This window comes from Ovis aries, chromosome 7, assembly GCF_016772045.2.
Source record: "Ovis aries strain OAR_USU_Benz2616 breed Rambouillet chromosome 7, ARS-UI_Ramb_v3.0, whole genome shotgun sequence".
In the NCBI taxonomy this organism is placed as follows: domain Eukaryota; kingdom Metazoa; phylum Chordata; class Mammalia; order Artiodactyla; family Bovidae; genus Ovis; species Ovis aries.
In genome coordinates, this window is record NC_056060.1 from 59,612,982 (window position 1) to 59,640,259 (window position 27,278).

At 37.3% G+C, this 27,278-nt stretch overlaps 1 protein-coding gene across 17 annotated transcripts in view; it reads left to right on the forward strand.

Annotated features, from left to right (window-relative positions):
* Positions 1-26,388, forward strand: part of CEP152 (centrosomal protein 152) — a 104,234-nt gene extending 77,846 nt beyond the window's left edge. For 11 of the 17 annotated variants that reach the window (XM_042252497.1, XM_060418044.1, XM_042252499.1 and 8 more), the window contains 8 exons: positions 2,902-3,552; positions 7,099-7,228; positions 10,829-10,996; positions 14,166-14,265; positions 15,050-15,153; positions 22,786-22,942; positions 23,171-23,274; positions 25,029-26,388. In XM_042252497.1, the coding sequence (XP_042108431.1) occupies positions 2,902-3,552; positions 7,099-7,228; positions 10,829-10,996; positions 14,166-14,265; positions 15,050-15,153; positions 22,786-22,942; positions 23,171-23,274; positions 25,029-26,071 (2,457 nt within the window). In that variant the 3' untranslated portion in view covers positions 26,072-26,388. The remainder of the gene's footprint in view (positions 1-2,901; positions 3,553-7,098; positions 7,229-10,828; positions 10,997-14,165; positions 14,266-15,049; positions 15,154-22,785; positions 22,943-23,170; positions 23,275-25,028) is intronic. The other 6 variants (XM_042252498.1, XM_042252501.1, XM_060418046.1 and 3 more) reach the window with 1 other exon arrangement.
* Positions 26,389-27,278: the final 890 nt, after the last annotated feature.

Consider the following 27,278-nt stretch of genomic DNA (forward strand, 5'->3'; position numbering starts at 1 on the left):
ATATAATAGATAGCAGTTTCAAACATATATCACTCCCCTGTTGTCACAACAATTTTGGAAAATAATGTGTGTAAAAGACATTGTAAATGACTCATATGTTGTGTTCATAGTCTTATATTCCACAAATTATTTAAGGAATAATTCAGCATAAGTAAAAAAAAAAATCTGTTTTAATATTTTTCTCAAGTTGTATGGTGGTACATGGATGTTCATGATAATATTCTCTGTATTATTTTAGTTGTTGTTCAGTTGCTAAGTTATGTCCTACTCTTTACAGCCCCATGGACTGCAGCACGCCAGGCTTCCCTGTCATTCACTATCTCCCAGAGTCGAATCAGACTCATGTCCATTGTGTTGATGATGCCATCCAACCATCTCATCCTCTGTCACCCCCTTCTCCTCCTGCCCTCAATCTTTCCCAGCAACAGGGTCTTTTCCAGTGAGTTGGTATTTCAGAAGGAAATTCAAGAGGTAGAGAGAAAGAGGAAACTCTATGATGATGTACTTATGTCTCTTAGAGTTCAGAAGTTAAGAATAATAAGTTGATCTTTCCATAAGAACAGAGTCCTGAATGAATATATGTGAATGTACAAATACAGAAGCAAGAGGACCGTGTGTTGCTTCTCAAACTTTCAACAGGCATGAGAATCATGTGGAGGAGTTGTTAGAGCAGATTCCTGGGCTTTGCTCCTGGAGATGCTGATTTGATGGGTCTGGAGTGAGTTAACATGTTGTAAATCCTTCCTCCAAGCCAATGAGGTAGGCAAGAGCCAGGTTTTCAGTACTGGCCGAAAAGTTCTTGTAAGATTAGAGGGATCCATCAAAATCTGTGGAAATTTAAAGCCAGTTTCCAGAATCCAAAAGTAGTCAAGTTGGTTCAGTGGTTCCTCAACTTTGCTGCACATTGGAAAAACTTGAGAATCTTTAAAAAATGCTGCTACCTGGCTCCCACCCCTAGGCTTTATGTTTTAATTGGTACAGGGTGTGGCCTGGGCATCAGTCAGGATTTTTAACAGCTCCTCAGGTGATTCTAACATGCAGCAATGTCAGTTCAGTTCAGTTCAGTCGCTCAGTCGTGTCTGACTCTTTGCGACCCCATGAATCGCAGCACGCCAGGCCTCCCTGTCCATCACCAACTCCCGGAGTTCACTCAGACTCACGGCCATTGAGTCAGTGATGCCATCCAGCCATCTCATCCTCTGTCGTCCCCTTCTCCTCCTGCCCCCAATCCCTCCCAGCAGCAATGTCAGGAAGCACTAAATCAATTAATGCTGCCAAATTCTCCTGTAAAACTTTATATGAGAGGTTGTATAGTTTTGGTGAGGTTGGGCGGATCACCCAATCTCCCTGAGACCTGACCCCTCCACCCTAGTTACCTGTTGATCATTTCCAGGCATCCACTGTGACATGCCCTGTTTTCCTTCTTGGGAAAGGAAACATGTTTCACATTGGCTACTGAATTATTTTACTGGTGGTAAAAGAATTTTGCTATGAATTCCTTTGTAAAGCTCATCTTAGATAGTGGGTTCCTTTAGTAAACTTAAAGTATGATTCAAAATTTTTGACTTATATCCAACTATTTAGAACACATTTAATTGAGTAAAGATATATAACGTGTCTAGGAATCTACATAGTTGAAGGCATTTGCTATAATTATGTAATAGCTGAGAATTAAGGAAGCCGATCCCCCATCTCCATAGCCACAGTGTATATATGGTGTTGATTCATAGTGGTCACCATCATCTAGGCCAGACCAATTATTCTTTTGCATTTGTATCCTTGTGTCTTCTCTGATTTAGTCCAGGGAATATTAGAAGTGAAAGGAACTTGAGGTTATCATCTGATCTCCTTGTTATATAGAAGACAGTGTAAAACAGATGAAGAAATTTTCTCAGCCTGTGCAGCCAAGAGTAACAGTAAATTCATATTTTCTGAGTCTTATTGTTTGCTGTGCTCTGGACTAAGTGCTTTAAATGGATTACTTATTTTTGTCCTTTAATCTTTAAAAATCTTAAATGGTTTTTTGTTTATTTAAATAATTTAAATTAAAAAATCAATTGTAATTGTCTCCAGATTATAGATGAAGAAATTGAGAATCAAAGAAGTTTAGGAATGGGAAGTTGTTAATTTCAGCAGTTTATCTCCAGAACCTGTATTACATGAGGCTGCCTCTGTAGTCCAAGTCAGGATTTGAGCTAGAGCTCAGGATTTTTGATCCCCTGTTAATTTTTGCTTGTGTTCTATTGATGCCTATGATCTACTCATCCTGTTATTCTGTTACAAAGAAAAATTATATTAATGAAAAAAAATGACTTTTGTGTTTGATATTTTATGAACTGATTTAAGCAGTAGAGTTGCATTAAATTACATTATGTTTGCCAGCAAGTTATTGTTCAGGTAAGTGTTACATTCCTAAAAATAGTAAGATTTCCTTATGAGGCTGCTTTATGCTTCACATAAAAGATGATTTATTTTTGGGTGGCTTAGATTTGAGATAGCATCTGTATTAAAATACAAATTTTTTTTCTAAAATTAGTTTCAGATAATACAATTATGTAATTGTATATTTCTTGGTCACTTTAAATTTCTCGTTATCCATATAGAAATGGATGTTTTATTTTTAAATTTTGTTTAATTTTTATTTTTAAATTTTATTTATTTTTGTCTTACATAAAACAAAAATATTAGATGATTTAAAATGAGGGCAAAGATCCTCACATTGAGTGTAATTATATTTTAGGACGAGCTAATGTCTTCTCTAAATTTAGTTTTTCTCTTTAATTTTGATTTTAAATCTCTAGTTTGACAAGTTCAAAGATTAACCCAAACAGTAACTTTAATTTTTTTTATTGATGAAAAGAATCATAAAAAGTTTTCATTATATATTGTTTTACCCTTTAGATATTGTTTGCTGTTTCTGAAGCTAAAGAGAAATGGAAAAGCGAGGTTGCAAATATGAAGAAAAATGTCACACCTGGAAAGGAAATGGAAGAGAAGATTCATTCTCTGCAGAGAGAGCTTGAGTTAAAGAATGAGGAACTCCCCGTGGTTGTCAGGGCTGAGCTGGCAAAGGCCCAGAGTGAATGGAACAAAGAAAAGCAAGAAGAAATCCACAGAATTCAAGAACAAAATGAGCAAGATTACCGGCAATTTTTAGATGACCATCGAAATAAAATTAATGAAGTGCTTGCTGCAGCTAAGGAAGACTTTATGAAGCAAAAAACTGAACTACTTCTTCAGAAGGAGACAGAGTTACAGATGTGTCTAGACCAGAGCCGCAGAGAATGGACTATGCAGGAAGCCAGGCGGATCCAACTGGAAATCCATCAGCATGAGGAAGACATCCTAACTGTCTTGGAGTTTCTCTTAAAGGACACCCTGAAGGACCAAGCCAGTGATTCAGAGAGTAAGCCCTTTTTGGAACTCTTGTCGACTTGTTCTTCGAAATGGATGTCTGTGCAATATTTTGAAAAACTAAAGGCCTGCATACAGAAAGCATTTCAAGATATACTCTCCTTACTTATAGAAACCGTCAACTCAGACTGGGGGAAGGTATGTTCCTGATAAGTGAAAAGATTATTGAAGTTGCATTTGGTATTTCTTCCTTTCTTCATTCTCCAGTTTAATAGATATGAGACTTGTGTTTTTACTAGTGGTTTAAAAAATCGTGAGCAGATTCAAAGGATTGCAATATATATATCTTTTTTTGGCCCCAAACTTTGCTCCTTCATAGTGCCACAAATATGAGCAGAGCTTTTATCTTCTAGATATCTTTTTTTCCTAAAAAAACAAAACCCATGCTGTTCTTTGTAAGGACCTCAGATTTCAGAAGTGGGATAACTTCATTCCTATTTTTGAGGGGCATGACAACTTTAAGAAACATGCATCATATTAAACTAGAACTTCCAAAGAGTTTGAAAGCCTATTGCTTACCCTTGAATTTATATCTCGGGCAGGCAAAAAAACACTGAGTCCAAAGAATATTGTTATAGAAATAAACAAGTAGAGGTATGGTTTAATCACACAAAACTCTGAGGCAGAGTTTTGTTGCTGTGCTTTGTATGTGCATGTAGAATGGATTAGTTGTATTCTTTTCATTGTATAAGTATTCTCTGACACCAGCTTTTAGTTTGTGTGAAAAATCTAATAAAACCAAAGTCTTGCTGCCTTGTCAATAAAGACATTAGATATACATGAAAATTCCAGAATGGTATTCTAGCCATTGTGAGCAGCCAATACTAACATATGGTATTTGAGGTAGAAAAAAAATGCCAATATTGTAAGTTTTGTCTGATAAAAAAGTTGAAACACGAGTTAAGATTCATTAAAATATTGTGATTAAAGATTTTCAAGGCCAGGATTGAGCATTTGGTATTAATACCTACTGAAAAGAATTACAGGCAACAAAAAAGAAAATCTGAGTTCTAATCCCATGCTTAGTGATATCTAGTTTATTACCTTGGGTAGTCATAAATTATAGTTGCTCATCTGAAAAATAAATACAAATCCCTGATCTGATTCCTTGGATTTTGGTATGATACAAATGACACAGCTTGGTCTTTCTGCATCTTGTATTTGAAATAATACAGAATTGTGGAGCCAAAGGAACCTGAAAGATCAGTCTACCCCATCCCAATTCAACCCAGTTGATATTTTTATTCTTGATTTCACAAGATGTTACTGCCTAATAGTTACTTTTAGTGTAAAATTCCCTGGGCAAGACCAATTCCCATGAATACTGCTTAAAATACTTTATTGAGAATTTTTGGAGAAAGTATATAATGAAGAAAAACTATTTATGACAACTTAAAGGGTAAGAAATGATGGGCAGATTATGTTACATGCTTTGAAGTTTACTTTGCTGAAGCAAACTTTTGTCTGCTGTAAAAGTCAAGAAACTCACAACACCATTCTCCTAATGTTAACATATAATCAACCCTGGGGTCTTTTTATAGGGTATATAGTTATGCAGGCTTCCCAGCTGGCACAGCAGTAAAGAATCTGCCTGCCAATGCAGAAGACACAAGAGATGTGGGTTTGATCCCTGGATCAGGAAGATCCCTTGGAGAAGGAAATGACAACCCTCTCCAGTATTTTTGCCTGGAAAATTCCATGGACAGAGGTGTCTGGCGTGCTACACAGTCCATGGGGTCACAAAGAGTCAGACACTACTGAGTGACTGAGCACACAGAGCTGTGCAAGCAGGATAAGACCCTCTGTGTGACTTTGTGTGTCTTACGCATATATGGAGACAGATTCACATAATTTGGCTCAAAACTTAGACTTTTGCAGCTTATGCTGAGTGGGATCAGATTCCATTCTCGGGAAAAGGGTGACTCTGAAATGCCTTATTTGGCATTTGTTCCAGAAATTTGTCACAGAAGAGTAGTATTTAGCCTTCTGCTATCTTAGAGCCAGCTCTGCTCAGGACCTTGAGATAAAGCAATGATTAAAAAGCAGTGATTATAAATTTGCAATGTAAGTGCCATAAATGTGAAGAACTGTGATTTATAACTAATTAAATTTGTGGTTTTTTGAACTTCTCATGAAACTTAAGACTGGAAAAAAGTTATCCATATATATAAAACAGTTCCTCATTAAAATTACTTAAACGTCAAGATTTAATTTAAAAAAAGTTTTTTTCAGCTTTATTCAACTATAATTGACAAATAAAATTGTAAGATGTTTAAAGTATATATCATGGTGATTTGCTATACATATACATTGTGAAAGGGTCTTCCCAGGTAGCACAGTGGTAAAGCATCTGCCTGCCAATGTAAGAGACGCAAGAGATTTGGGTTTGATCCCTGGGTGGATTCCACCATTTAGTTAATTAACATATCCATCACCTCACCTACTTACTGTACTCTTTTCTTGTGAGAACAATTTAGATTATCAAGATTTTAAATGGTGAAATTGCAATGAATTAAAAATACAGTTTCCAATAAAATGAATGCCTTATCAAACATGTTATTTATATTTATATACTAAGTATATTAATACAGCAGTTCATAATGGCTAAAGAAAAGAGACATAAAGAAAAGAGAAATAGCAATTGGAATACAATTTTTAAACAAATTTAAGAACATATGGTCTTACCACCAATGTCAAGTTAAAACTAAGACAAAAAGATTGTTCCTTTTTTTGCCATCTTGGCTCTTCTCCAGTTCTGAGCAGAAATTGGAAACATTAGCTGCCTGTGGGAACATTTTTTATTACTCCTTTGGCCTCAACCTTATAGCGTCTTGATTGCCTAGAGTTTGCAGTCTTTGTACCTATTGACCTCTGCTTCTGTTGGGCTGCATGGGTAGCTTTCCTGACAGTGATTTAAAATCAAGGCTTCCACAATTAAGCATATATAAAGTATTGTAAGTAATTAAACAAGACAGCGTTCTCAAGATCATCTGGTCTGTTTGGGGTTCACTGGTTGTCCAAAATCAGAAAATATATTGCCTTAAAAAAATGTCCCACCATTAATGAGTTAGTAGCTATGTTGCCAGAACAGAAACTAGAATGCAGAAAGTGTTCAATAAATACTAGTGAGGAAATGGTCTTGTACAAGATTTTCACTTAGGTGAGCCTCAGTTTCTCTCCTTAACTTTAGAATTGAACTGTCTTTCCTTGTCAACAAATGACAAAGTATTTAGATACATAGCATACTATGTAAGTTTCAAAAATTTTTATTGTTGTTACTTTCAATTCACTTAAGGCATAAGCTTAGTATTGTAAATTTCTAATGAATTTGCCCCCTGTTGTAGTGAAAATGTTTTGGATTTTCAAGAACAATTCTAATTGCTCATGTCAGTCCTGTGGGTTGATCACATAAACTGTTAAAATATCTTAAAAGTGCAAGCAATATCTCCCTCTGTCCCATAGCTAGTCTCCCAGTCCTCTGTTGGATAACAGGCTCATTTGGAACTTATAATCACAGGAGTCTAGCTGATAGTAATGACAGTATTCACGTAAAACCCTAAGAAAAATGTTGATAGTTTAGGCCAGATTTTTTTAAGGCTGTGTTTTCTTTTTATATTTTTAATATTAGCATTTTAATTAGAGAGAGTTTTAATAGGCATTAACTATGAAGATAATCTGTTTCAGAGAAATATGACCAAGATCTCTAAGGATCCTGCCATGGGCAGAGGAGACCCTGGAGTCCAGGCGATGCTTCCTGCGCCTACGTCTGGACACCATGCTCTGCCTTTGGCGGCCGTACAAGAAGCAGAAGCTGGTAATGGGATTCTGTTCCTACTCGTCTTTGCAATATCTATAATTCCAGTTCCCGAGGGTTGCTTTGAGGATAAAAGGAAATCAAAGATGTGCAGTTTTCGTGAATGAACAAATGGGTGATATGACTGCCACTTTATGTGCATCCTCTCCCTAGGTTCATTTTACATTAGAAGACGGGGTTGCTGTGGGACCTCGTATTTCTTGTCTTTTCATGGTCTTCTCTCCATTCATGAGTGACTCATTATAAAGGTAATAATGAAAATTTTAGTAGAGCGGTCATGTTTTCATTCCCTGGCTTTGCAGAGGTTACACATAAGAGAATTGCCTAATCACTGAGACTTTTCTATTCAGGTTACTGAAGCTTATTTCAGCTATAGAAATCTTTCTGAAGTGTACTAAGTGTTTCCTGATGTATTTGGGGTTTTCTTCAGGCGGGAGGCAGTGTTTTTAATCTCTCCCTCTCTACCACCTGGCACATAGTGAATGGCACATAGTTTGTGTTCCTTGAATATCTGATGAATTAATAATTTAACTTAGTGACTTAGAGTTGTTAGTTTGAAAAGAGTTGCACTGTGCTGCAGCCCCTTGAGGTATTCAGAGCTCACTGGGGAATCTGGGCACATACTGTCCATTTACTGGGATTACTCCTTGTAAGTTCCAGTCCTCTTAGGACATCCGTCCCTTGTGGCCTGCTCCCTCCCTCCACCTATAAACTATACATACTTTTTCTGTTTCTTGTCTGCTGTCTCCATTGTAACCTGGAAAAGAACTAAGGCTTGCCAGAGGAAATCAGGTACGAAGTGAATAACCTTAGTTTGCACACTCTCAAATTCAGTAGGCGTACTACCAGAGTCCTAGAGAACATCTGCCCTTTCTGAGACATCAGCGGATGGTTACTTCTCTCATCGCCTGACCAGAGACCCTCTTCCCTTACCTGTGGGTTCTAGATGGTTGTGAATATCTTTTTGCCAATTAAGAAAACACTAATTCAACAATTAGGGTAATACTATCCTAATTTGTTTTTTGTTTCCTACTTTTCAGTGTCATTTTATGTCTGTTGTTATATTTAGAATAACTTGAAAGTTACTTCCTAATTTGTGAAATGCATAGAAATGAGTTTTGGATATCATTTGGCTTTGGGAGGTCCAGGCAATATGAAAGAAATCAGTTTTGACTTAGGACAAATCAGACTATAGAAGGATTTACATTCTTTCTTTAATCTTTTTTTCCCCTAAAAACAAACCCATTAACATCAGAAAGGGTTGAATAACCCAAAGCATTTACTATGTGATCAAGCCCCTCACCACTATTAGTAGTGTGGTTATATTCTCTTAATATTTTATCATTTTAAAAACTAATTTAAATATTAATTGTGAAATAATTGATACATGCAAAAAGTACATGTAACACACATGTAAGTTATCAGCCCAACAACCAGGAACCCACTATTTGACTTAGGAGGTAGAGCATCACCAGTACTGTTGAAGATGCCTGTGCTTATCATCATTGCATCCCTGTAGCTTCCCCACCAACTGAGGTAATAAATATTCTGACGTAAAAAAACAAAACTTCCTTACTTTTCTTTATGTTTTGACCAAATATAAGTGTCCTCAAAAAGCTATTGCTTTGTCTTTTAACATTATAAAAATGGTTTAATACTTGTTTTAGTCTTTGTAACTTGTTTTTTCCCCAGTTAATATTGAGCTTCTAAAATTTGTCTTTGTTAATGTATATGGCTCTGGTTCATTCATTTTCATTGTTGTATAGTATTCTGTTGTATGAATATAGTATAAGTTATCTATTCTCTTGTCAATGGGTGTTTGGCCTGGTTTCCAGTTTTACAAAACAATACCTTCAATGACGTGTGTAAGTGCCATGTATGGTGATGTTTCATTAATCCTTTGATGTTTGTAAACATAAATGATACCATTTGAAAGAAACTGAAAAGTAAGAAGAGAGCTAAGAATAATTTTGCTGGACCAGTGTTTTTACATCAACATTTTAGATACCGGCCTCTGAGCCTGTGCCAGTTTGTATTCCTACTTTATTATATCAGTTATATTAATAGTAACAATCTCTATCATTTTTGTATATTACTTATATTTTATAAACTTTGTATGTTACTAGTAGCCATAGCTATTCCTTATTGTATACTTGCTCTATGCCAGTTTCTGTGCCAGACAATATGTGTACAATGTTTATACCTCTTGACAGTTTTATATCTTTTTTTTTTAATTTGGAGATAATGTCAAATCTTACAGAAAAGTTGCAAAAATAAAAATAGTTGCAATGATCGCTTATATACCCTTAACCTAGATATACTTAGTGATAACATATTACCCCATTTGTGTTCCTCCGTGTGTACATGTCTGTGAGCATTTCATTTCTTTCCGAACCATTTGAGGATAGGTCATATACATTTTAGGACTTCCCTGTTGGCTCAGATGGTAAAGCATCTGCCTATAATGTGGGAGACCCAGGTTCAATCCCTGGGTTGGGAAGATCTCCTAGAGAAGGAAATGGCAACCCACTCCAGTATTCTTGCCTGGAAAATCCCATGGATGGAGGAGCCTGTTAGGCTACAATCCATGGGTTGCAAAAAGTCGGATACAACTGAGCGACTTCACTTTCACTGTCACTATATACTTTATGCCCTTTTACCCCCAAATACTTAAGTGTGTATTTTCCCAAAATAGGGATTTTTCTTATATACTTCAGTATAGTAAATTTAACATTAGATGCAAATATGTGTTATATAGTTTTATCAATCTGCTCTTTGTATTCTAATTTTGTCAATCGATCTAATGAAGTCTTTATAGCATTTTTTCCCCTTACGGTACTGCAGTCTGTCCGGGGTCACGTATTATATTTAGATGTCATGTCTCGTTAATCTCTTCTAATTTAGGGTATTTCTATGGCCTCTCTTTGCCTTTTATGACATTGATATTTTTGAGAGCTATATTCTTCACTCTCCCAGACACCTGTCAACCCCTGGCTTTTAATAGAACTTTCCTCATTTTGAGTTTGTCTGGTGTTTCTTCATGATTTGTCCTCGATTGCGTTTTCTTAGATGGACCACTGCACAGGTGGTGTGATACCACACCTGGAGATGTGTGATGTTCATATTTCTCGTTGTCCAGTTTCTTCACTGTATAATTACTGTGTTTTTTCCTCCCTCACAACTAATAAGGAATCTGTGGGGAGATACTTTCAAGACCATAAAAATGTCCTTCTCCTAGCAAAATATTCTAGTCTCATCCTGAATGTACCCTGTCTCAGTACTGGAGTCAGCCATTTCTTGAAGAACCCTGGTTCCTTTTAGTGGACAATTGTATCCGACACTAAGATCTGAGCATTGTGTTTCAGAGCAGTTTTTAAACCAGATTATATTATTCAATTTTCCATATTAGGAAACTGAGTCTCAGAGGTTAAGTAATGCAGCAGCTGGTAAAGAGTGAAAACAGGATTTAAATTCAAGTCTCTTTTTCTTAAGCATCATACTTTTTTCAGTTACACTATAGCCTTTAGTCATGTCATCTGGTTTCCTTCCTTCTCATAGTCTAAATTGATATAAAAATGTGCTATCATTTAATTTTTGCAGATAAGAAAAAGATCCTTGAAATTAAAGATTCATGCTGTGGAGACTGCTTCCAAGAACTTCAAAATGCAAAGCAGGAATGTCAAGATCTGAAAAGAAAACTGGAGAAATGCTGTAGGCATCTTCAGCATTTAGAAAGGAAGCACAAAGCTGTAGTGGAAAAAATCGGAGGTTAGCATTTGAAGTAACACTGCTACAAGTGTAAATCTCCTTGATCCTGGTTGGAATGTTCAAATGTGACATTTTAGTTAATGGAAGCACTGATTATCTTTGGGAATTACTATAGACTAATTTGGATCTTATTTTTATTAGGCAAATAATTATTACTGAACTTAGTCCTTTTTTTGATTGAATAGCTTTTGAGTGCTTAATGTGTGTCAAGCAGTGTTCTAGGCACTGAGGGTATGGCAGTGAAGACATCAGACAAAATTCCACTTCTGATGGAGATGTACAGGACTCTGTTCTCCTGCTTCAGAAAGCTTATCATTAAAGGAGCAGAACTGAAAACATTAATGAATAATTGCACCTCTGGGTAGCTGGCAGTACGTTCATGTAAACTAGGAAGAAATGATGTTAGTTGATTCTTCCTCCTATTAAAGTTAAGGAAGGCTTGACTGAGCCTTGAAAGATGAATGCATTTGCCAAAGAGAATGGCATCCCAGGCAGAAGGAAGAGACACGAACCAAGGCGTCTGGGTCTGATGTGGCCTCCTCTCTTCCGTTCTTCACAGTGCTGTCGGGGAGTTGCCTAAAAGGCCTGTCTTCTGCCTTTTCCTATTGCCCTCTTGAAGAAGGGAGCTATTGGGCTCACAAGTCTGCTCCCTCTTTCCTTTCACAGGGTGTTGACTTACACCCTGTGCTCTATATTCCTTACCTTTGAAATATTTCAGATGCCCGAGCTGGTCAGGAATTTTCTTTTACAATATTATCATTCTGTCCTATGCTTTCCCCTCTCATTCTTGTTTTGGCCCTACTCTTGCCCAGTCTTTAGAATTCAGTTGAGAAGATATCTTGTCTGCAGAGCCTTGATTTTTACCAGTGTGGGCTAGATAGGCTGCTTCTCTGTGGCCTCAGGATATTTGTCTCCTCTGTTAACATTCTGTATCTCACTTTTTGATTACTTGCCCAGCATCTTTTTAACCTATAGATTTGTTGAGATATTATCTCATTTATCCTTATAGTCTGGTACCCATTATATACAAGAGAGTAATAAATGCTTGAATGAAGGAAGGACTGAATGCAAGGGTCCCAAACAGTGTTTCGTCCAGACCCAGGCGGGTAGGTTCACTTTTTTCCTCCATTCACCTCTGTGAATGTCCACTTGCTTGGACAACAGTCATCTCTTTCTGCTTCCAGTCTTGCCCCTCCAATCCATTCTCCATCAGGAAGCTCGAGCGGCCTTTTAGAAAAGTAAATATGACTGTGACACTCTGTTGTTTAAAGTGCCTCAGTGGCTTGGCTGGCCCTCAGTGTAAAACACAATTTGACATAATTTAAGAAGCCCTTCCTGATCCCACTTCTGCCAGCCTTTCAGGCTCATCTCCTGCCAAGCCCTCTTATTCTCTCACAGAGCTGTGGCAGGGATTTCCCTGACTCTGGGCCTTTGTGCACCTCCTCCTTTACCAACAACATCTGTCTCCCCATCCCGGTCACAATGCCTGGCTAACTCCTACTCGTCAACCCCCTGGGACATGATTTCCCTATAGAGGCTTTCCTAAGCACCTCAGACTTGACTAGTTTCTTCTGTTAGACATTTCCCACTGCTCCTATGAGTTTTTGTAACATTTGTCATCCTTGCGATTATTTAATGTCTGTATTCTCCTTTGGAGTGTGATGGTGACAAGGATTAAATCCTGTCCCAGCCTTAGCACAGTACCTGGCATCATAGCACACTCGGTAAATATCTTTGCCAAGAGAAGCCACCTACTCCCATTACTGCTTCCTAAGTCTGTTAAAGATAGATCATAATTGCTTTAAGGCTGAGAAAGTGTTTCAGCAATTTTGAGATAAAAATTTTTAACAACTGTAGTTCCCGTGGTGATTGCTTAGGTCTTTAACAGAGGCTGGAGAGCGAGTAAATTTGTCCAACTGTGGAGGTAAATTTCTCCTCCTGTGGAGGAGGCTGTTGTAAAATTTGACGAAAATCAAGAAATTTGTTTTATATAATAAAATGATAAGGGCAGTAGTTTGTGGTTATTTACAGATAATATTTAGCCCTGTACATTGTGATTATACAGTAGTTATTTTACATAGTGCTTTTTGAGGCTGATAACTTCCGTAATTTGTGGACTTAGAAATAATCCAAGAAAGCTGGTAGTTGGCTCAAAACAGCAAGCTAATAAAAGAGGTCAGGGTCAGAATTTAAGCCATTTGATAATTTCAGTGTTTGTCTTAATGCAAATCTGCTAGTTGATAACATTTTTTGCTATTTTGGTTGCTTTATTGTTTCTTAAATTCCATTTTCCACTGTCATGGTAGCATTTATTGAAAAGTGATGGAGTAAGAGTGAGTGGTTTAGAAATATACAAGCTGTATCCATCACGGGGAGAACAGAATGACTCGCTCCCCAACTTGTAGGGTGTGTTGAAAGGCTGGTATAGTAAGAAACAAGGGGTGCCATGTCCATGTTTATTAAACATTGTTATTGCCAGACCTTGTATAAGGTGCTGTGCATTTACTGTTTTATTTCCATTGTAATCTTCAAGGTCGGTAACACTATCCCCATTTTACACATGAAAAAACTCAGTTTCAGAAAGATCCAGTAATTTGCTTAAGCTCATCCAGTGGGTAAGAAGGCCTTAAACTTGTGTCTCTCTGACTCTGAAATTTATGCTTTGTCCTCTGGGCCACATGGACTCCAGCAGTCTCCTCATCTTGTTTTTTAAAGTTCAAAGAGTTGAAGATCTTATGTTATTTTTGAAAATGGCACCTACTTAAGCTTAACTTTTTTCTCTTAATTTTGTATTGAGGTGCTTGTTCAATGATCAATTTATATGAGCATAGCCTGCCTACCAGGATCCATGAGGAACATGGAATTAGGAAACCTGTATTGCTAAATAAAGCCTTCCATCTAACTGGAAAGCAAACCACATGCATGTAAGGCAATTGGAGATTTATTCCAAGGCAGTCTGTAACCCCAAATAAGTTGGAAATGGAATACAGATTTAAAGTGCTGAGAATATAGAACCAGTGAGTGGTCAGATTTGGGTTTATCAGGGAACGAATGACACAGGGAACAACTGGGAAATTGGCAGTCTCTTCTATGAATATTTGTACTGGTAATTTAAGGGAAAGACAGAGAAAAAGAGATTGACCAATATACTATAAACTTTCTTTTTTAGAAGAGAATACTAAAGTCGTTGAAGAATTAATAGAAGAAAACAATGACATGAAGAATAAATTAGAAGAACTGAGAACACTTTGTAAAACACTACCACCAAGGTAGACTTTTACTATTTCAATGAAACTGTTTATTTCTGAGTATCTTTACTTGTAAAAAAAAATAACAGTCCTATCAATATTATCATACCAAGAATATCAATTACTGTTAATTGTTGCATAGCAAAAATTATGAAAAAAAAAAAAAAGATCTTTTAGAATCCTATTCCCAGAAGATACTGTTTATTTAAAGTCTTTGGGTTAGGAAGATCTGCTGGAGGAGGGAGAGGTTACCCACTCCAGTATTCTTGGGCTTCTCTGGTGGCTCAGCTGATAAAGAATCTGCCTGCAATATGGGAGACCTGACCTTGATCCCTGGTTGGGGAGATCTCTGGGAGAAGGGAATGGCTACCTACTCCAGTATTCTGGCCTGGAGAATTCCATGGACTGTATATCCAAGGGGTCATAAAGAGACATGACTGAGTGACTTTCACTTTCACACAAACACAACATGTGCACATGTTTTAAAAACTGAGATTATTATATAAGCTACTGTGTGGCCTTTTATTAGTATTGTAAGATAAACTCTTCCCCCATGTCATTAGATATACTTTTATAATGTGCTCTTCAGTAACTGCGTAGGTTTTCATCATGTGGGTTTATTGTGATATAAGTAACCATAACACTTGTTTGCCTCTCCTAAATACTTAGAGATCCTCAAATGTGAATTTTTTAGCACACCTTAGCTTGTTTTATTAGAATATATATTTATGTATATATATATTTAAAAATTATATATACATATTTTTCAAATTACATTTTTCACTTAATCTCTGTATTTTTTTAGGTCACTGTCAGAAGGAGCTATTGAAAATGCCTGCCTGCCATGCAATGAGGTGGCCTTGGAAGAACTTCGTGGGCAATACATTAAAGCTGTAAAAAAGATTAAGCGTAAGTCTCTAAAGAGATCCCTAAGGTTTTAAGGTGGTTTGGGTCTTTTTTTGTAACTAATAGTAGTAATTTGGGGAAATTTTCTGAACTATGTTAATCTGAGATATTACCTGTTTTTAGAAGAGATCATTGATAGCTTTTCTAAATTATGCCATAATAGGTGATTTTACCCAAGTAAATTTGGGGTTTGCCACCAAAATTTTGGAAGTGGCACAAGGATAGAGGTATTTTTATATTGTTAATTATGCTGGGTTTTTTTTGGTACTAAAATATATGTGTATATATATTTTAAAGTATAATTGACATATATCACTACATTAGTTTCAGGCCTGTAACATAATTGATTCGGTGTGTGTTTATGCTGTGAAGTGATAACCACAACAAGTCTAGTTTCCCCATCACTGTACAAAGTTACAAAATATACAATAGTCCCCTCTTATCTGTGATTTTACTTTCATGGTTTCAGTTATCTGTGGTCTACTGTAGTCCAAAACCATGAAGTGGAAAACTGCATAAATAGTAAGTTTTAAATTGCAGGCCATTTTGAGTAGCATGATGAAATCCCAGCCGTCACGCTGTGTCTGCCTCTGGAAGTGAATCACCCCTCTGTCCAGCATATTCTGCCTGTTGGTCACTTAGTACCCATCTCGGTTATTGGACCCACTATCACTATATCATAGTGGTTGTGTTCATAACCCTTCTTTTACCTAATAAAGGCTGCAAAGTGCAAGAATAGGGATGTTAGCAATTCATATACGCCAAAGAAAAGCTGGAAAGTGCTTCCTTTAAGTAAAAAGGTAAAAGTTCTCGACTTAATAAGGAAAGAAAAAATCATATGGTGAGGTTGCTGAGATCTACAGTGAGGACAGATCTTCTACCCATGAAATGGTGAAGAAAGAAAACAATTCATGATAGTCTTGCTGTCACACCTCAAACTGAAAAAGCTACAGATACAGTGGATGATGGGCTTAGTTAAAATGAAAAAGACATTCAATATGCACAATAAGATAGTTAGAGATCACATTTACATAATTTTATTAAGTTGTTAAAATTGCTGTCTTACTAATTACTGCTGTTAATCTCTCACTGTGCCTAATTTATAAATTGTTAAGAAGGCGATGTATGTAGCAGAAAAAATGTAGTATATTTAGGGTTCAGTGCGTGGTTTCAAGCACCGTTAGGGGTCTTGGGATGTGCTCCCCAGGGATAGGAGGGGGACTGCTGTAAGGTGTTTTTCACCACAGTCGCCTGCGCTGTACTTCCTCACCCTTACGACTTTGTACTTACCGACCCCCTTCCCCATTTTGCCCACTGTTCAACCCTCTCCCCTCTGGCAACCACTAGTCTGTTCTCCATTCATTTGCTTTGTTTTTTAAGATTCCACATATAAATGAAATCAGACAGTATTTATCTTTCTCTGACAGTTCACTTAGCATAACGCCCTCAGGATCCACCCAGGTTGTCACAAATGGCAAGACTTTGTTGGTTTTTATGGCTGAGGAGTATCATTGTATGTGTATACCACATCTTCTTTATCCATTCGTCCACTGATGGATGCTTAGGTTGTTTGGATAGCTTGGCTGTTGTGCATAATGCTGCAGTGAACGCTGGCACACATGGATCTTTCTGAATTAGTGTTTTCACTTTCTTTTGATAGATATCCAGAAGTGAAATTGCTGGATTATATAGCAGTACTATTTTTCATTTTTTGAGGAACCTCCATACTTACTGTTTGAGTATGTTTGAGAAACCTCCATAGTGGCTATACCAATCTACATTCCCATCATGAATTTATAGGGTTTCTCTTTTCTTCCACATGCTCACTCTAACACATCTTGGTCTTTTGATAATAGCCATTCTAACAGCTGTGAGGTGATACCTCATTGTGATTTTGACCTGCATTTCCATGATGATTAGTGATGTTAAGCATGTACTTATTGGGTCATTTCTGTTTTCTTTGGAAACTGATCTATTCCTCTGCCCATTTTTAAATCAGGTTGTTTTTTTCTTGTTGATACTGAGTTGTGTGAGTTCTTTATATATATTTTGGAAGTTAATTCCTTATTAGATATATAATTTGCAAATATCTTCTCTCACTTATTTAGTAGGTTGCCTTTTAATCTTTTTGATGGTTTCCTTTGCTGTGCAGAAGCATTGTAGTTTGATGTAGTCTCATTTATTTTTGCTTATGTTGCCACTGCTTTTGGAGTTGGGTCTAAAAAAAAAATCACTGAGACCAGTGTCGGTGAGTTTACTGCCAATATTTTCTTCTAGGAGTTTTACGGTTTTCTGTTCTTACAGTCAAGCCCCTAATCCATTTTGAGTTGATTTTGTATATGTTATAAGAAAGTGGCACACTCTGATTCTTTTGCATGTGGCTGTCCAGTTTTCCCGTTACCATTTTTTGAAGAGATTATCCTTTCCCCATCATATATTCTTGCCTCCTTTGTTGTAAATTAATCAACCACATGTGGGTGGGTTTATTTCTGGGCTCTATATTTTGTTTCATTGATCTCTTTGTTTTTATGCCAAAACCACACGGTTTTTATCCTTCATTTTGTTAATGTGTGGTAGATTGCACTGATTGATTTGTGAATGTTGAACAGTCCTTGCATACCTGGGATAAATCCCACTTGATCATGGTGTATGCTCCTTTTAATGTATGTGTCTGTGTTCAGCAGTGATATTGGCCTCTAACTTTTTTTTTTTTTTTCTTTTGGTGGTGGTCTTGTTTAGTTTGGCACCAGGGTAATGCTGGCTTCATAAAATGTGTTTGGGAATATCCCCTTCTCTGTGTTTTTTTTTTTTTTTTTTTTTTAACAAGAGTTTGAGAAGGGTAAATATTATATCTTCTTTGAATGGTTGGTAGAATTTACTAGTGAAGCCATCTGGTTTTCTTACTGAGTCTAGATAAAGGTTTGTCAGTTTTCTTTTTTCAGAGACCCGGATATTAGTTTTATTGATTTTTTCTCATTTTTGTTGTTGTTGTTTTTCTTTTAAGTAAATCTTGTTTTTTCTCTCTCTCCTCTTTCATTAAAAATTTTTTTTATTGACGTATAGTTGATTTACAACATTGTGTTAGCTTTTGGTGTACAGGAAAAGGACTCATCTATATGTATAATATATATTATACAAAATATGTATGTTATTTTCCATTATGGTTTATTATAGGATATTGAATATAGTTCCTTCTGATATACAGTAGGACTTTGTTATTTATCTCTTTTTTATATATTAGTCTGTATCTGCTAATTACAAACTCCTAATTTATCCCTACCCCTACCTCCTTTCCCCTTTGGTAGCCATAAATTTGTTATCTATGTCTGTGAATCTGTTTCTGGGTAGTTTTTTTGGTAGTACCATGTGGATCTTAGTTCAGTGACCAGGGATCCAATCTATGCCCCCTACAGAGGAAGTGTGGAGTCCTAACCACTGGACTGCCAGGGAATTCCCTTTTCTGATTTGCAAATAAGTTCATTTGTATCATATTTTAGGTTCCACATATAAGTGATAGCATATGGTATTTGTCTTTCTCTTTCTTCACTTAGAATGATGATCTCTAGGTTCATCCATGTTGCTGCAAATGGCACTGTTTCATTGTCTTCTACGGCTGAGTAGTATTCCATTGTGTATGTATATGTGTATACCACATCTTCTTTTTCCATTCATCCATCGATGGACATTTAGTTTGCTTCTGTTTCTTGGCTGTTGTAAATAATGCTGCTGTGAACATTAGGGATGCACCTATCTTTTTTCACTAGATATATACCCAGAAGTGGTACTGCTAGACTGTATGGTGACTCTCATTTTAGCTTTTTGAGGAACTTCCATTATGTTTTCCATAGTGGCTGTACCAATCTACATTCTCACCAACAATGTAGGAGGGTTTCCTTTTTCCACACCATCTCCAGCTTTTGTTACTTGTAAGCTTTCTAATGATGGCCTTTCTCACTGGTGTGAGGTGATCCCTCACTGCAGTTTTGATTTACACTTCTCTAATAATTAGAGATGTTGAACATCTTTGCATATGCCTGTTGGCCATCTGTATGTCGTCTTTGGAGAAATGTTTATTTAGGTCTTCTGCCCATTTTTTGTCATGGAATTTTTCTATTTTTTTAATGTCTCTAATTTATTTTTGTTCTCATTTTATTTTCTTCCTATGTTCCTTCCTTTCAGTGTTTCTCTATATATTTTCTGTCTAGATGAGCTACCCATTGATGTAAATGGGGTATTAGATCCCCCTATTATTATTGTATCACTGTTGATTTCTCCTTGTAGGTCTGATCATACTGTTTTATATGTCTTGCTGCTCCTGTGTTGGGTGAATAAATTTTAACGAATGTTATTTATATCTTCTTGTTGGGTTGATCCCTTTATCATTTTCTAATGTCCATCTTTGTCTTTTATTACAGTCTTTGTTTTAACGTCTATTTTATTTGATATAAGTGTAGCTACTAAGCTACTACAGCTTTCTTTTGCTTTCTATTTGCACGAAATGTTGATCCATCCCTTCGCTTTAGCCTTTATATATCGTTACATCTGAAGTGAGTCTCTTTAACATTTCTTGTACTTCCTGCTTTTTTTATGGTTAAGTTCCCTCTGTGTTCATCCATTCTTATTGATGAACATCTTTATGACCATTAGTTTGAACTCTTTATCAGGTAAGTTACTGACCTCCATTTCATTAAAGTTTTTTTTTTTTTTTTTGAGTTTGTCTGGTTCTTTTGTTTGGAATATATTTCTGTTTCTTCATTTCGCTTAACTCTCTATGTGTTTAATTCTATGTATTATGTGAAACAGGAGAGCTACCTCTCCCAATCTTGAAGGGGTGGTCACAGAAAGACTAGGGTGTGTTTAGGGTGCTGTGTCCTAGGGGTTGTAGATTGCCAAGAATGTCTCTTCAGCTGTTTCATTCCCGTGGGGCCCAGAAACATAAGCCTTCTAGTCACCAAGACTGGGTGTCCAAGGGATGTCCCCTATGTGGACTGTGCACACCTGCTGGGTTTTGTGTGTCAGGACAACCAGGGAATGCAGAGGTGGGACAAATGGCTGTAGCACCTCAGAGGAAGAGTGCAAAAATGGTGCCTGTAAGGGCCAGCACTTGAAAGGTAGAAGTTGAGTGTGAAAATGGCTCCTGCTAGCACCTCTGATCCTAGGAGAGTTCTAACAGATTCTGCACTTCCGACAGATGCTTTAAGATCATCAAGTGCATCTCCTTCACAGGAGGTCTAGGCATGTACCATGCTGTTGTTTTTGCACTGGGTTCCCAGCTTGAGTGAGTCTCTGCATGGGTCCTGTAAGAATGGAATCTCAGTGTCCTACAGCTCTTTGTGTCTCTTGGATGTAAACCTATGTTTTGGAGGCTCATCTCTCTGGTGTAGGTCTCAAGAGCTGGGGCATCTGATGTGGGTTCAAGCCCCTTGCACCTCAGGGAGAAGCTTTGTTTTTGTGCTGTTATTCCTAATTGTGAGATGCCATGTCCAAGGTGAAGGTTTTGACGAGACCTCTGCTACTCACCTTGATATGTTTGCTTTGCTGTGGGTGACTCTTCTGCTAGTTCTCAGGTCATTTTCAGAGACAGTTGTTCCATATGTGGCTATAGATGTGCTATGTCCATGGGAGGAGGTGAATTCAGGATTTCCTATATCACCATCTTGAACTGCTTTCAGCATTTTTCTTCTTGGACACTAATATTAAACTAAAAATTTCATAATCCTACAACTTAAATCTCTAGTCCCTCAAAAATGCCACATGAGTTTTAAATGAGTTATTAATATTTTCTTCCATAAGCTTTTAAAGACCATAGAAAATTAATGTTATTAGGAGTTATTCTGTGGTTTCTCATTATTTTCATAATGGATTATGTCATTAATGTAAATTTGTTTATCCAGACCTTTGTGGTACTAGGTGATGTAATATAACCTGCAGAACATTTGCGTGGTTGGTTTTCCTAGTAGAAAACCTCCCAGTCTTTACCTGTAATATCACATAGTGTATATGTCTCAGAACAATACCAGTGTTTATGTATGAGATATGTATATATGCCTCCTAAAGCTTGCATTTGTTTTAAACGAAATGAGTGGGAGAGGTCTCAAGTTTCAAATATAATTGGTAGATCGTCAGAGTCATGCTGTAGATGCTTTGAAAATGCCACTTAGTATAGAGAATATGCTTCTTTGTTGTTGCTGATCTAACAGAGTCCATGTTACTAGAAAGAAATTAACTTTTTTGTTAATAATTATATTAATTGAAAAGTGAAAATTTAAGCATTCTTTTTCATCCTAATGTGAGAACTTATTGTGTATTTATGTGTATTACATTTTAGAAATTGGTTGGATATTTTGTATTGACATGTACTCCATTAAAATTTTTCCCACTTGAAATAATGAAAAATAGTCTTCCACTTAGCATTTTTGCATAGAATGTGTAATTTCCGGGAAGAGCTTACTGATAATGAATGAGATTCCTTTATGAATTAAACTCCTTAATATAATGGGGATGGTGATATTCAACCAGTAAGATATACCCCTGGATTTAGGACAAAATGTTAATCTTTAGTGGTTCAGTTGAGTTCAGTTCAGTCGCTCAGTCATGTCTGACTCTGCAACTCCATGGACAGCAGCACGCCAGGCTTCCCTGTCCATCACCAACTCCTGGAATTTACTCAAACTCATGTCCATCGAATTGATGATGCCATCCAACCATCTCATCCTCTGTCATCCCCTTCTCTTCCTGCCTTCAGTCTTTCCCAGCATCAGGGTCTTTTCTAATGAGTCAGTTCTTTGCATCAGGTGGCCAAAGTATTGGAGCTTCAGCATCAGTCCTTCCAATGATATTCAGGACTGATTTCCTTTAGGATGGCTGGTTGGATCTCCTTGCTGTCCAAGGGACTCTCAAGAGTCTTCTCTAATACCACAGTTTAAAAGCATCAATTCTTCGGTGTGGTAGTCCCAATCAAAGCACATTGAGTTAAAGATAAAAGGAAGACTTGAAAGCTGTGAACTATTTTTAAGTGCAAATTTCAGGAGGCATCGTGAATCTCAGATCTCTCCCTGCAATAGCATTTTGTATACCTCTCATGGATTATAGTGTTATATTTAGTTGGATATTCATAAGTGCTATGGAAAGAATTGAGGAAATAATGAAACATGGGTTTTCAGAGCACAAGTAAACAGAAGGCTATGAATCTCTCCAGCTTATATTGCCTCCTTTCTCTCTGTGTCTACTTCTCTCTTCCTTGCTGCCTCACCCTTTCAGTATATTTCTTTTTTCTCGTGTCTTAACTTGACATGTAATTGAAAATGCATAAATTTCTGTGCCTCATCATATTAATGATAATTTCTTGTTTCAGTGTTTAAAAATATGACAGTTTCCATAGGGGATATCCTATGTTTCTCTGACCATATTTGTGTTCTGTCATCTTTCTAAGTGGGCTTTTAGATTCTCCTTTTGGTCTACCAAAATGGTGACCGAAATATTCCATTTTAATGATGGTGGAAAGCTATAACATTAAGCTATGTCTCCAGTCACTTCATCTCCCAGAAAATTGGTCTGAAATCTGCCTCTCTTATTTTGAAAAAACTGCTAATAAACATGCATTTTGTGGGGATTCCCCCCCCCCCCCGCCCTCAGGTGATATGCTTCGTTATATTCAGGAGAGTAAGGAAAGAGCTGCAGAAATGGTAAAAGCAGAGGTATTGCGAGAACGTCAAGAAACCGCCCGAAAGATGCGCAAATATTATTTGATTTGCCTCCAGCAGATTTTGCAGGATGATGGGAAGGAAGAAGGGTAAGTTCCGTCTAAACAATGTGTCCTGAGAGTGGTCATTTTGTAAGCATTTTCCTTAGCCACAGAATTAACTGTATCTACATGATGAGTAGAGGGTTAAGAGAGGCTTAATGCCTGTGCTCCTCTTAATGGTGCCAGAGCATATAGGAAAACAGAAATCCTGGGGCTAAGGAAACTCATTTTCTTCCTCTAAACTCTGTTAATTTTGTATTCTGGAATTCCCCACAGGGCTGAGAAGAAGATCATCAGTGCTGCTAGCAAGCTTGCTATGATGGCAAAATTGCTGGAAACACCTATTTCTAATAGATCCCAGAGCAAAACTACACAGTCAGGTATGTGAAAACTTAAAAGATTTTTCTCTCTCTCTTTTAGATATTTAATGTTTCTAGTAGGAGAGTCGGAATGTAAGGAGTGAGAGCTAATTTATCAAATTATATGCATATTTACTTAAACTGGAAAAACAGTGTAGTTTCCAGTTCAAGTAGGCAGACTGAGCTTGCCCGTCAGCTTCATTTTGCTGCTTCTATTCCTAGAAAGGATAGAAAAGATTTTAAGTGACAATATAGAAAGAGAGAAAGAAGAAATTATAACTGAGCTTTTAAAAGTTATAATTGCTAAATCAGAGGCTGTGAGAAATCCCTAAAAGAAGACAGGCGTTTTAAGATTGAAGATGGAAACCTCAGTTCAGAGCTCCCAGAAGATGACAGTTACAAGTGGGAGCAAAATGGAAACTGTTCCACTCAGGATGGTAGTGGTATATTCCAGAAGTAGTAAGCCTAGAGGATACCAATGGGGTAATTGGTATTCCAGAGCAACCAAAACCAGGTGGGGGCACCCTCTTTATTTCTGCTTACTTCCCTTTCTGAACCCCAGTATTAAGCTGGGTGAGAGCAACAGAAACAGAGTCTGGGAACAGGGCAGTACTCTCGGTGGCTGCACACACCAAGGAGAAACTGAGAGCTCATGTGCCCAGAGTATCAGCAATTAGGTCTTTCTACTCTGCTGCTCATTCCTTTCCACTGCACTTCCAACTCCTTTAAACAACCGGCAGATACTGTGCTCAAGACATCTAAAAGATATGCCTTCAAATGAAAATTACTATATATTTATGGAAAGCAGCACCATGAAAAAAGAAACCAAGCTTAAAATAAGACATAACAAAAAAAAAAAGCAATCCTCAAAACAGAGCTTGCTACTGCTGCTGCTAAGTCGCTTCAGTCGCGTCCGACTCTGTGCGACCCCATAGATGGCAGCCCACCAGGCTCCCCCGTCCCTGGGACTGACCAAAGTGAAATGATAAAAGATACAGCTTCCCAAGTAGCTACAAATGAGAAGCTTTCTCAAAGCTCAGTTGAACTTCTGGAAAGCGAGAAGCAAAGATTGTTTGGGAATTCCTGAGTTGAATGTTGGTAAACATTCTTCAAATAGAAGCACAAAGATTATTTGTGTAAATTTTGGAATGGTGATGTGAACCTTGGCTATAACGGGGCAATGGCATATAACACGAGAAGTTTTCTGGATTCTGTCTAATGTTCCCAGCAGTTGCAAACCCTTTACATGGATTTTAGGGGCCAAAGTACCCAACTCTGACATATGATGCCTCTGATTCTATCCATTGTGGAGTTCTGCCTCTGATCAGATTTAGTGTCTTAGCTAATTAAATCAGAAACTATTTTAGCTTTGAAAGAATGTGTTGTGTGTGTGTCTTGAACTGGGGTGGGCGGGTCCTTCCAGCAGATTTTCTTCATCAGAAACTCCATACTTGACATCAGAGCAAGTTGGAAATGTTGCAGTTGGCTGTTGAAATGCTGTATCACCTATTGCATAAAATAATAGATCAGCTGGATAATAATAATAGATTCCAATAGCAGAATTACTCAGCTTTATCATATATACACACACACACACACACATATATATGAGAAGATTTTAAAATGTCCAATATTGATGTCTTTTCTTTGAGAATGATTAAAATATATATGCATTGCTTGGAAATATATAACAACATGTTTTTCCCCCCTTCTCTTTCAGTGTTAATTTTCTGCTAATTCTGTTTTCCTCTGATTTTGTGTTCCCTTGTACATAGGAATATTGCCTCTGACTTCAGAGAGGCTGACTGGAGTTGAAAAATCAAAAAGAAATGATGTGAATCAGAATATACTATGTCACACAGAAAGCAAATCAAACAATCTAAAAACAATCCCCAGAAGTATGTGCGACCAAGTTCCTAAGAGGAGGGCTGCTTGTAACCTACAAAGGCGATTAGAGGATGCGGAGCATGGGGACGGAAAGCCCGAGTGTTCCAGAGAGTCCCGTCTGGACTTTCAGTTCAGGGATAACAGTCATAAACATGTGGACATTTTGCCAAGGAGTGTTTCTCCTGAGTTTGTGCCTTGTGAAGATGAAAGAAGCTTTGGTTTGCACAAGAAGAAAGACCTCCTTGGTGATCCTGGCTCTGAATCACTCCAGCACTCAAACACACACCCCTTCCTTGGAACCTTTGGAAGTAAACCTTCAATTCAATATACCCCTGATCTTTCTGAGTCTGAATCCACACACATTACTTGTCAAAGTCCTAATGAAAGACTTGGTTTAAAAGTATATAAATGTAATCCACTAATGGAAAGTGAAAAAGCTGCATCTGAGAAAAGTCCGAGTTTGGGTGTTAAGGAAATTCCAGTAAAGGATGGAGTGGACCTGAGTGACTCTGCAGGCTGGCATTCCAACACTGCCACTCCACCCTACAGCAGTCATGAAGTGTCATTTTTGCATGGTGGGCTGCAAGACACCCTGGATTCGCTCCTTGAATCTGTGAATTTCAAGCAGTTTTCAGCAGCCAGCTGTCTTTCAGACTCAGAGAAAAACAACATGATTCGTCAGCCTACGAAGTGTCAGAGTGGTCATGCTCCAGACCTGTCAGAAGAAACCACATATTCCCAGCCAGGGAAAAGCAGCATGACTCTTGGACACTCACCTCATCATAAAACTGATATGTTAAAGTCAGAATTCAAAAAACTGAGCAGTACAGTACCACCTGCTGTGTGTTCGCTGCCTTCGAGAAAAGTAATCGCTCCTCTGTCTAGCCAGCAAGATAGTGGCTTCGATAGCCCATTTGTCAATCTAGACTAATTGTTGTAGAGTATTTAAGAAGAATCATTAATATATTGACAAGCAAACTGAAGGGAAGACTTGAAACTGAAATATTTGTGGGCCCTGCATATTTTGAGATGTTTTAGTAACATCTGACTATCATATAAGTAAAGTATTCTCATAAAATTACTTGAGATATTAATGTTGCCTTGATCTTCCAAAGACTTTGGTGGTGTGTGTGTAATCTGCTTCTGTGTGGTGCTTGTGTTTGGTTGCTAAACCATCTATTTTTATACTTATAAATTAGCTCTCTGTGCAGTTTTAAATTATTTAAATAAACTTGCATATGGTCTGTAGAATTGTTATGAATTGTTTTTTAATTCACAATGTAGAAATGTTATATTGGCATATTTGAAATTCGTCCAGAAAAATATATCAATTTTGATTTGTTATGTATGATCAGCCAGATTTAATTTTTGGAGTTAGCCTTGTTAATGAGTCTATATATTTGCTCTGCACATAGTTTACCTGGAAATATCTGCTCAAAATTTTGATACTGGTTTCAGTTACTGGAAATGAAGTATTGCAAGCATTGCCACAAACTGTGTACCTGTATCCTCACTTCATTATTTCAAAATTAGCTTGATTTTTTTTTTAAGTTGGCCTTTGTGTTATTTCAGATCTCCTGTGACACTCAGAGACTTTGTCTCTCTTATGGTTTCACAGTCTCTCCTTCATCTGAAGCATTACTTTTTAAAAATGGAAATAATCTTTGTCATACAGCCCCAAATTTTAAACTATTAGATTTTTATGTTCATTTATAGTGCAGAATTGGCTAACTTATTAATGCTGTGATTGACGGTTACATTCTAAACCAGGCAGAAATGAATGACCACTTGAATATGGTTGCCTCTGTTTTGAATTCCTAGAGATGGGTATTAAAGTATTAGGAGTTTGCAGGTACAGGTACTTCCTGAAAATGCCATAGCTTTCTCTCATCTGTCACCCCAAATGTATTATGGACTGTATTTGTGGGTTTATCCCATATATTTGGCTTCCCAGGTGGCTCAGTTATAAAGAATTTGCCTGCCCATCGATCCCTGGTTTGGGAAGATTCCTTGGAGGAGGAAATGGCAGCCCACTCCAGTATTCTTACCTGGGAAATCCCATGGACAGAGGAGCCTGGGGGGCTACAGTCTGATTTGTCCACCAGGCTAACTTTTATGATGGCTGGGTGGGTGGCAAG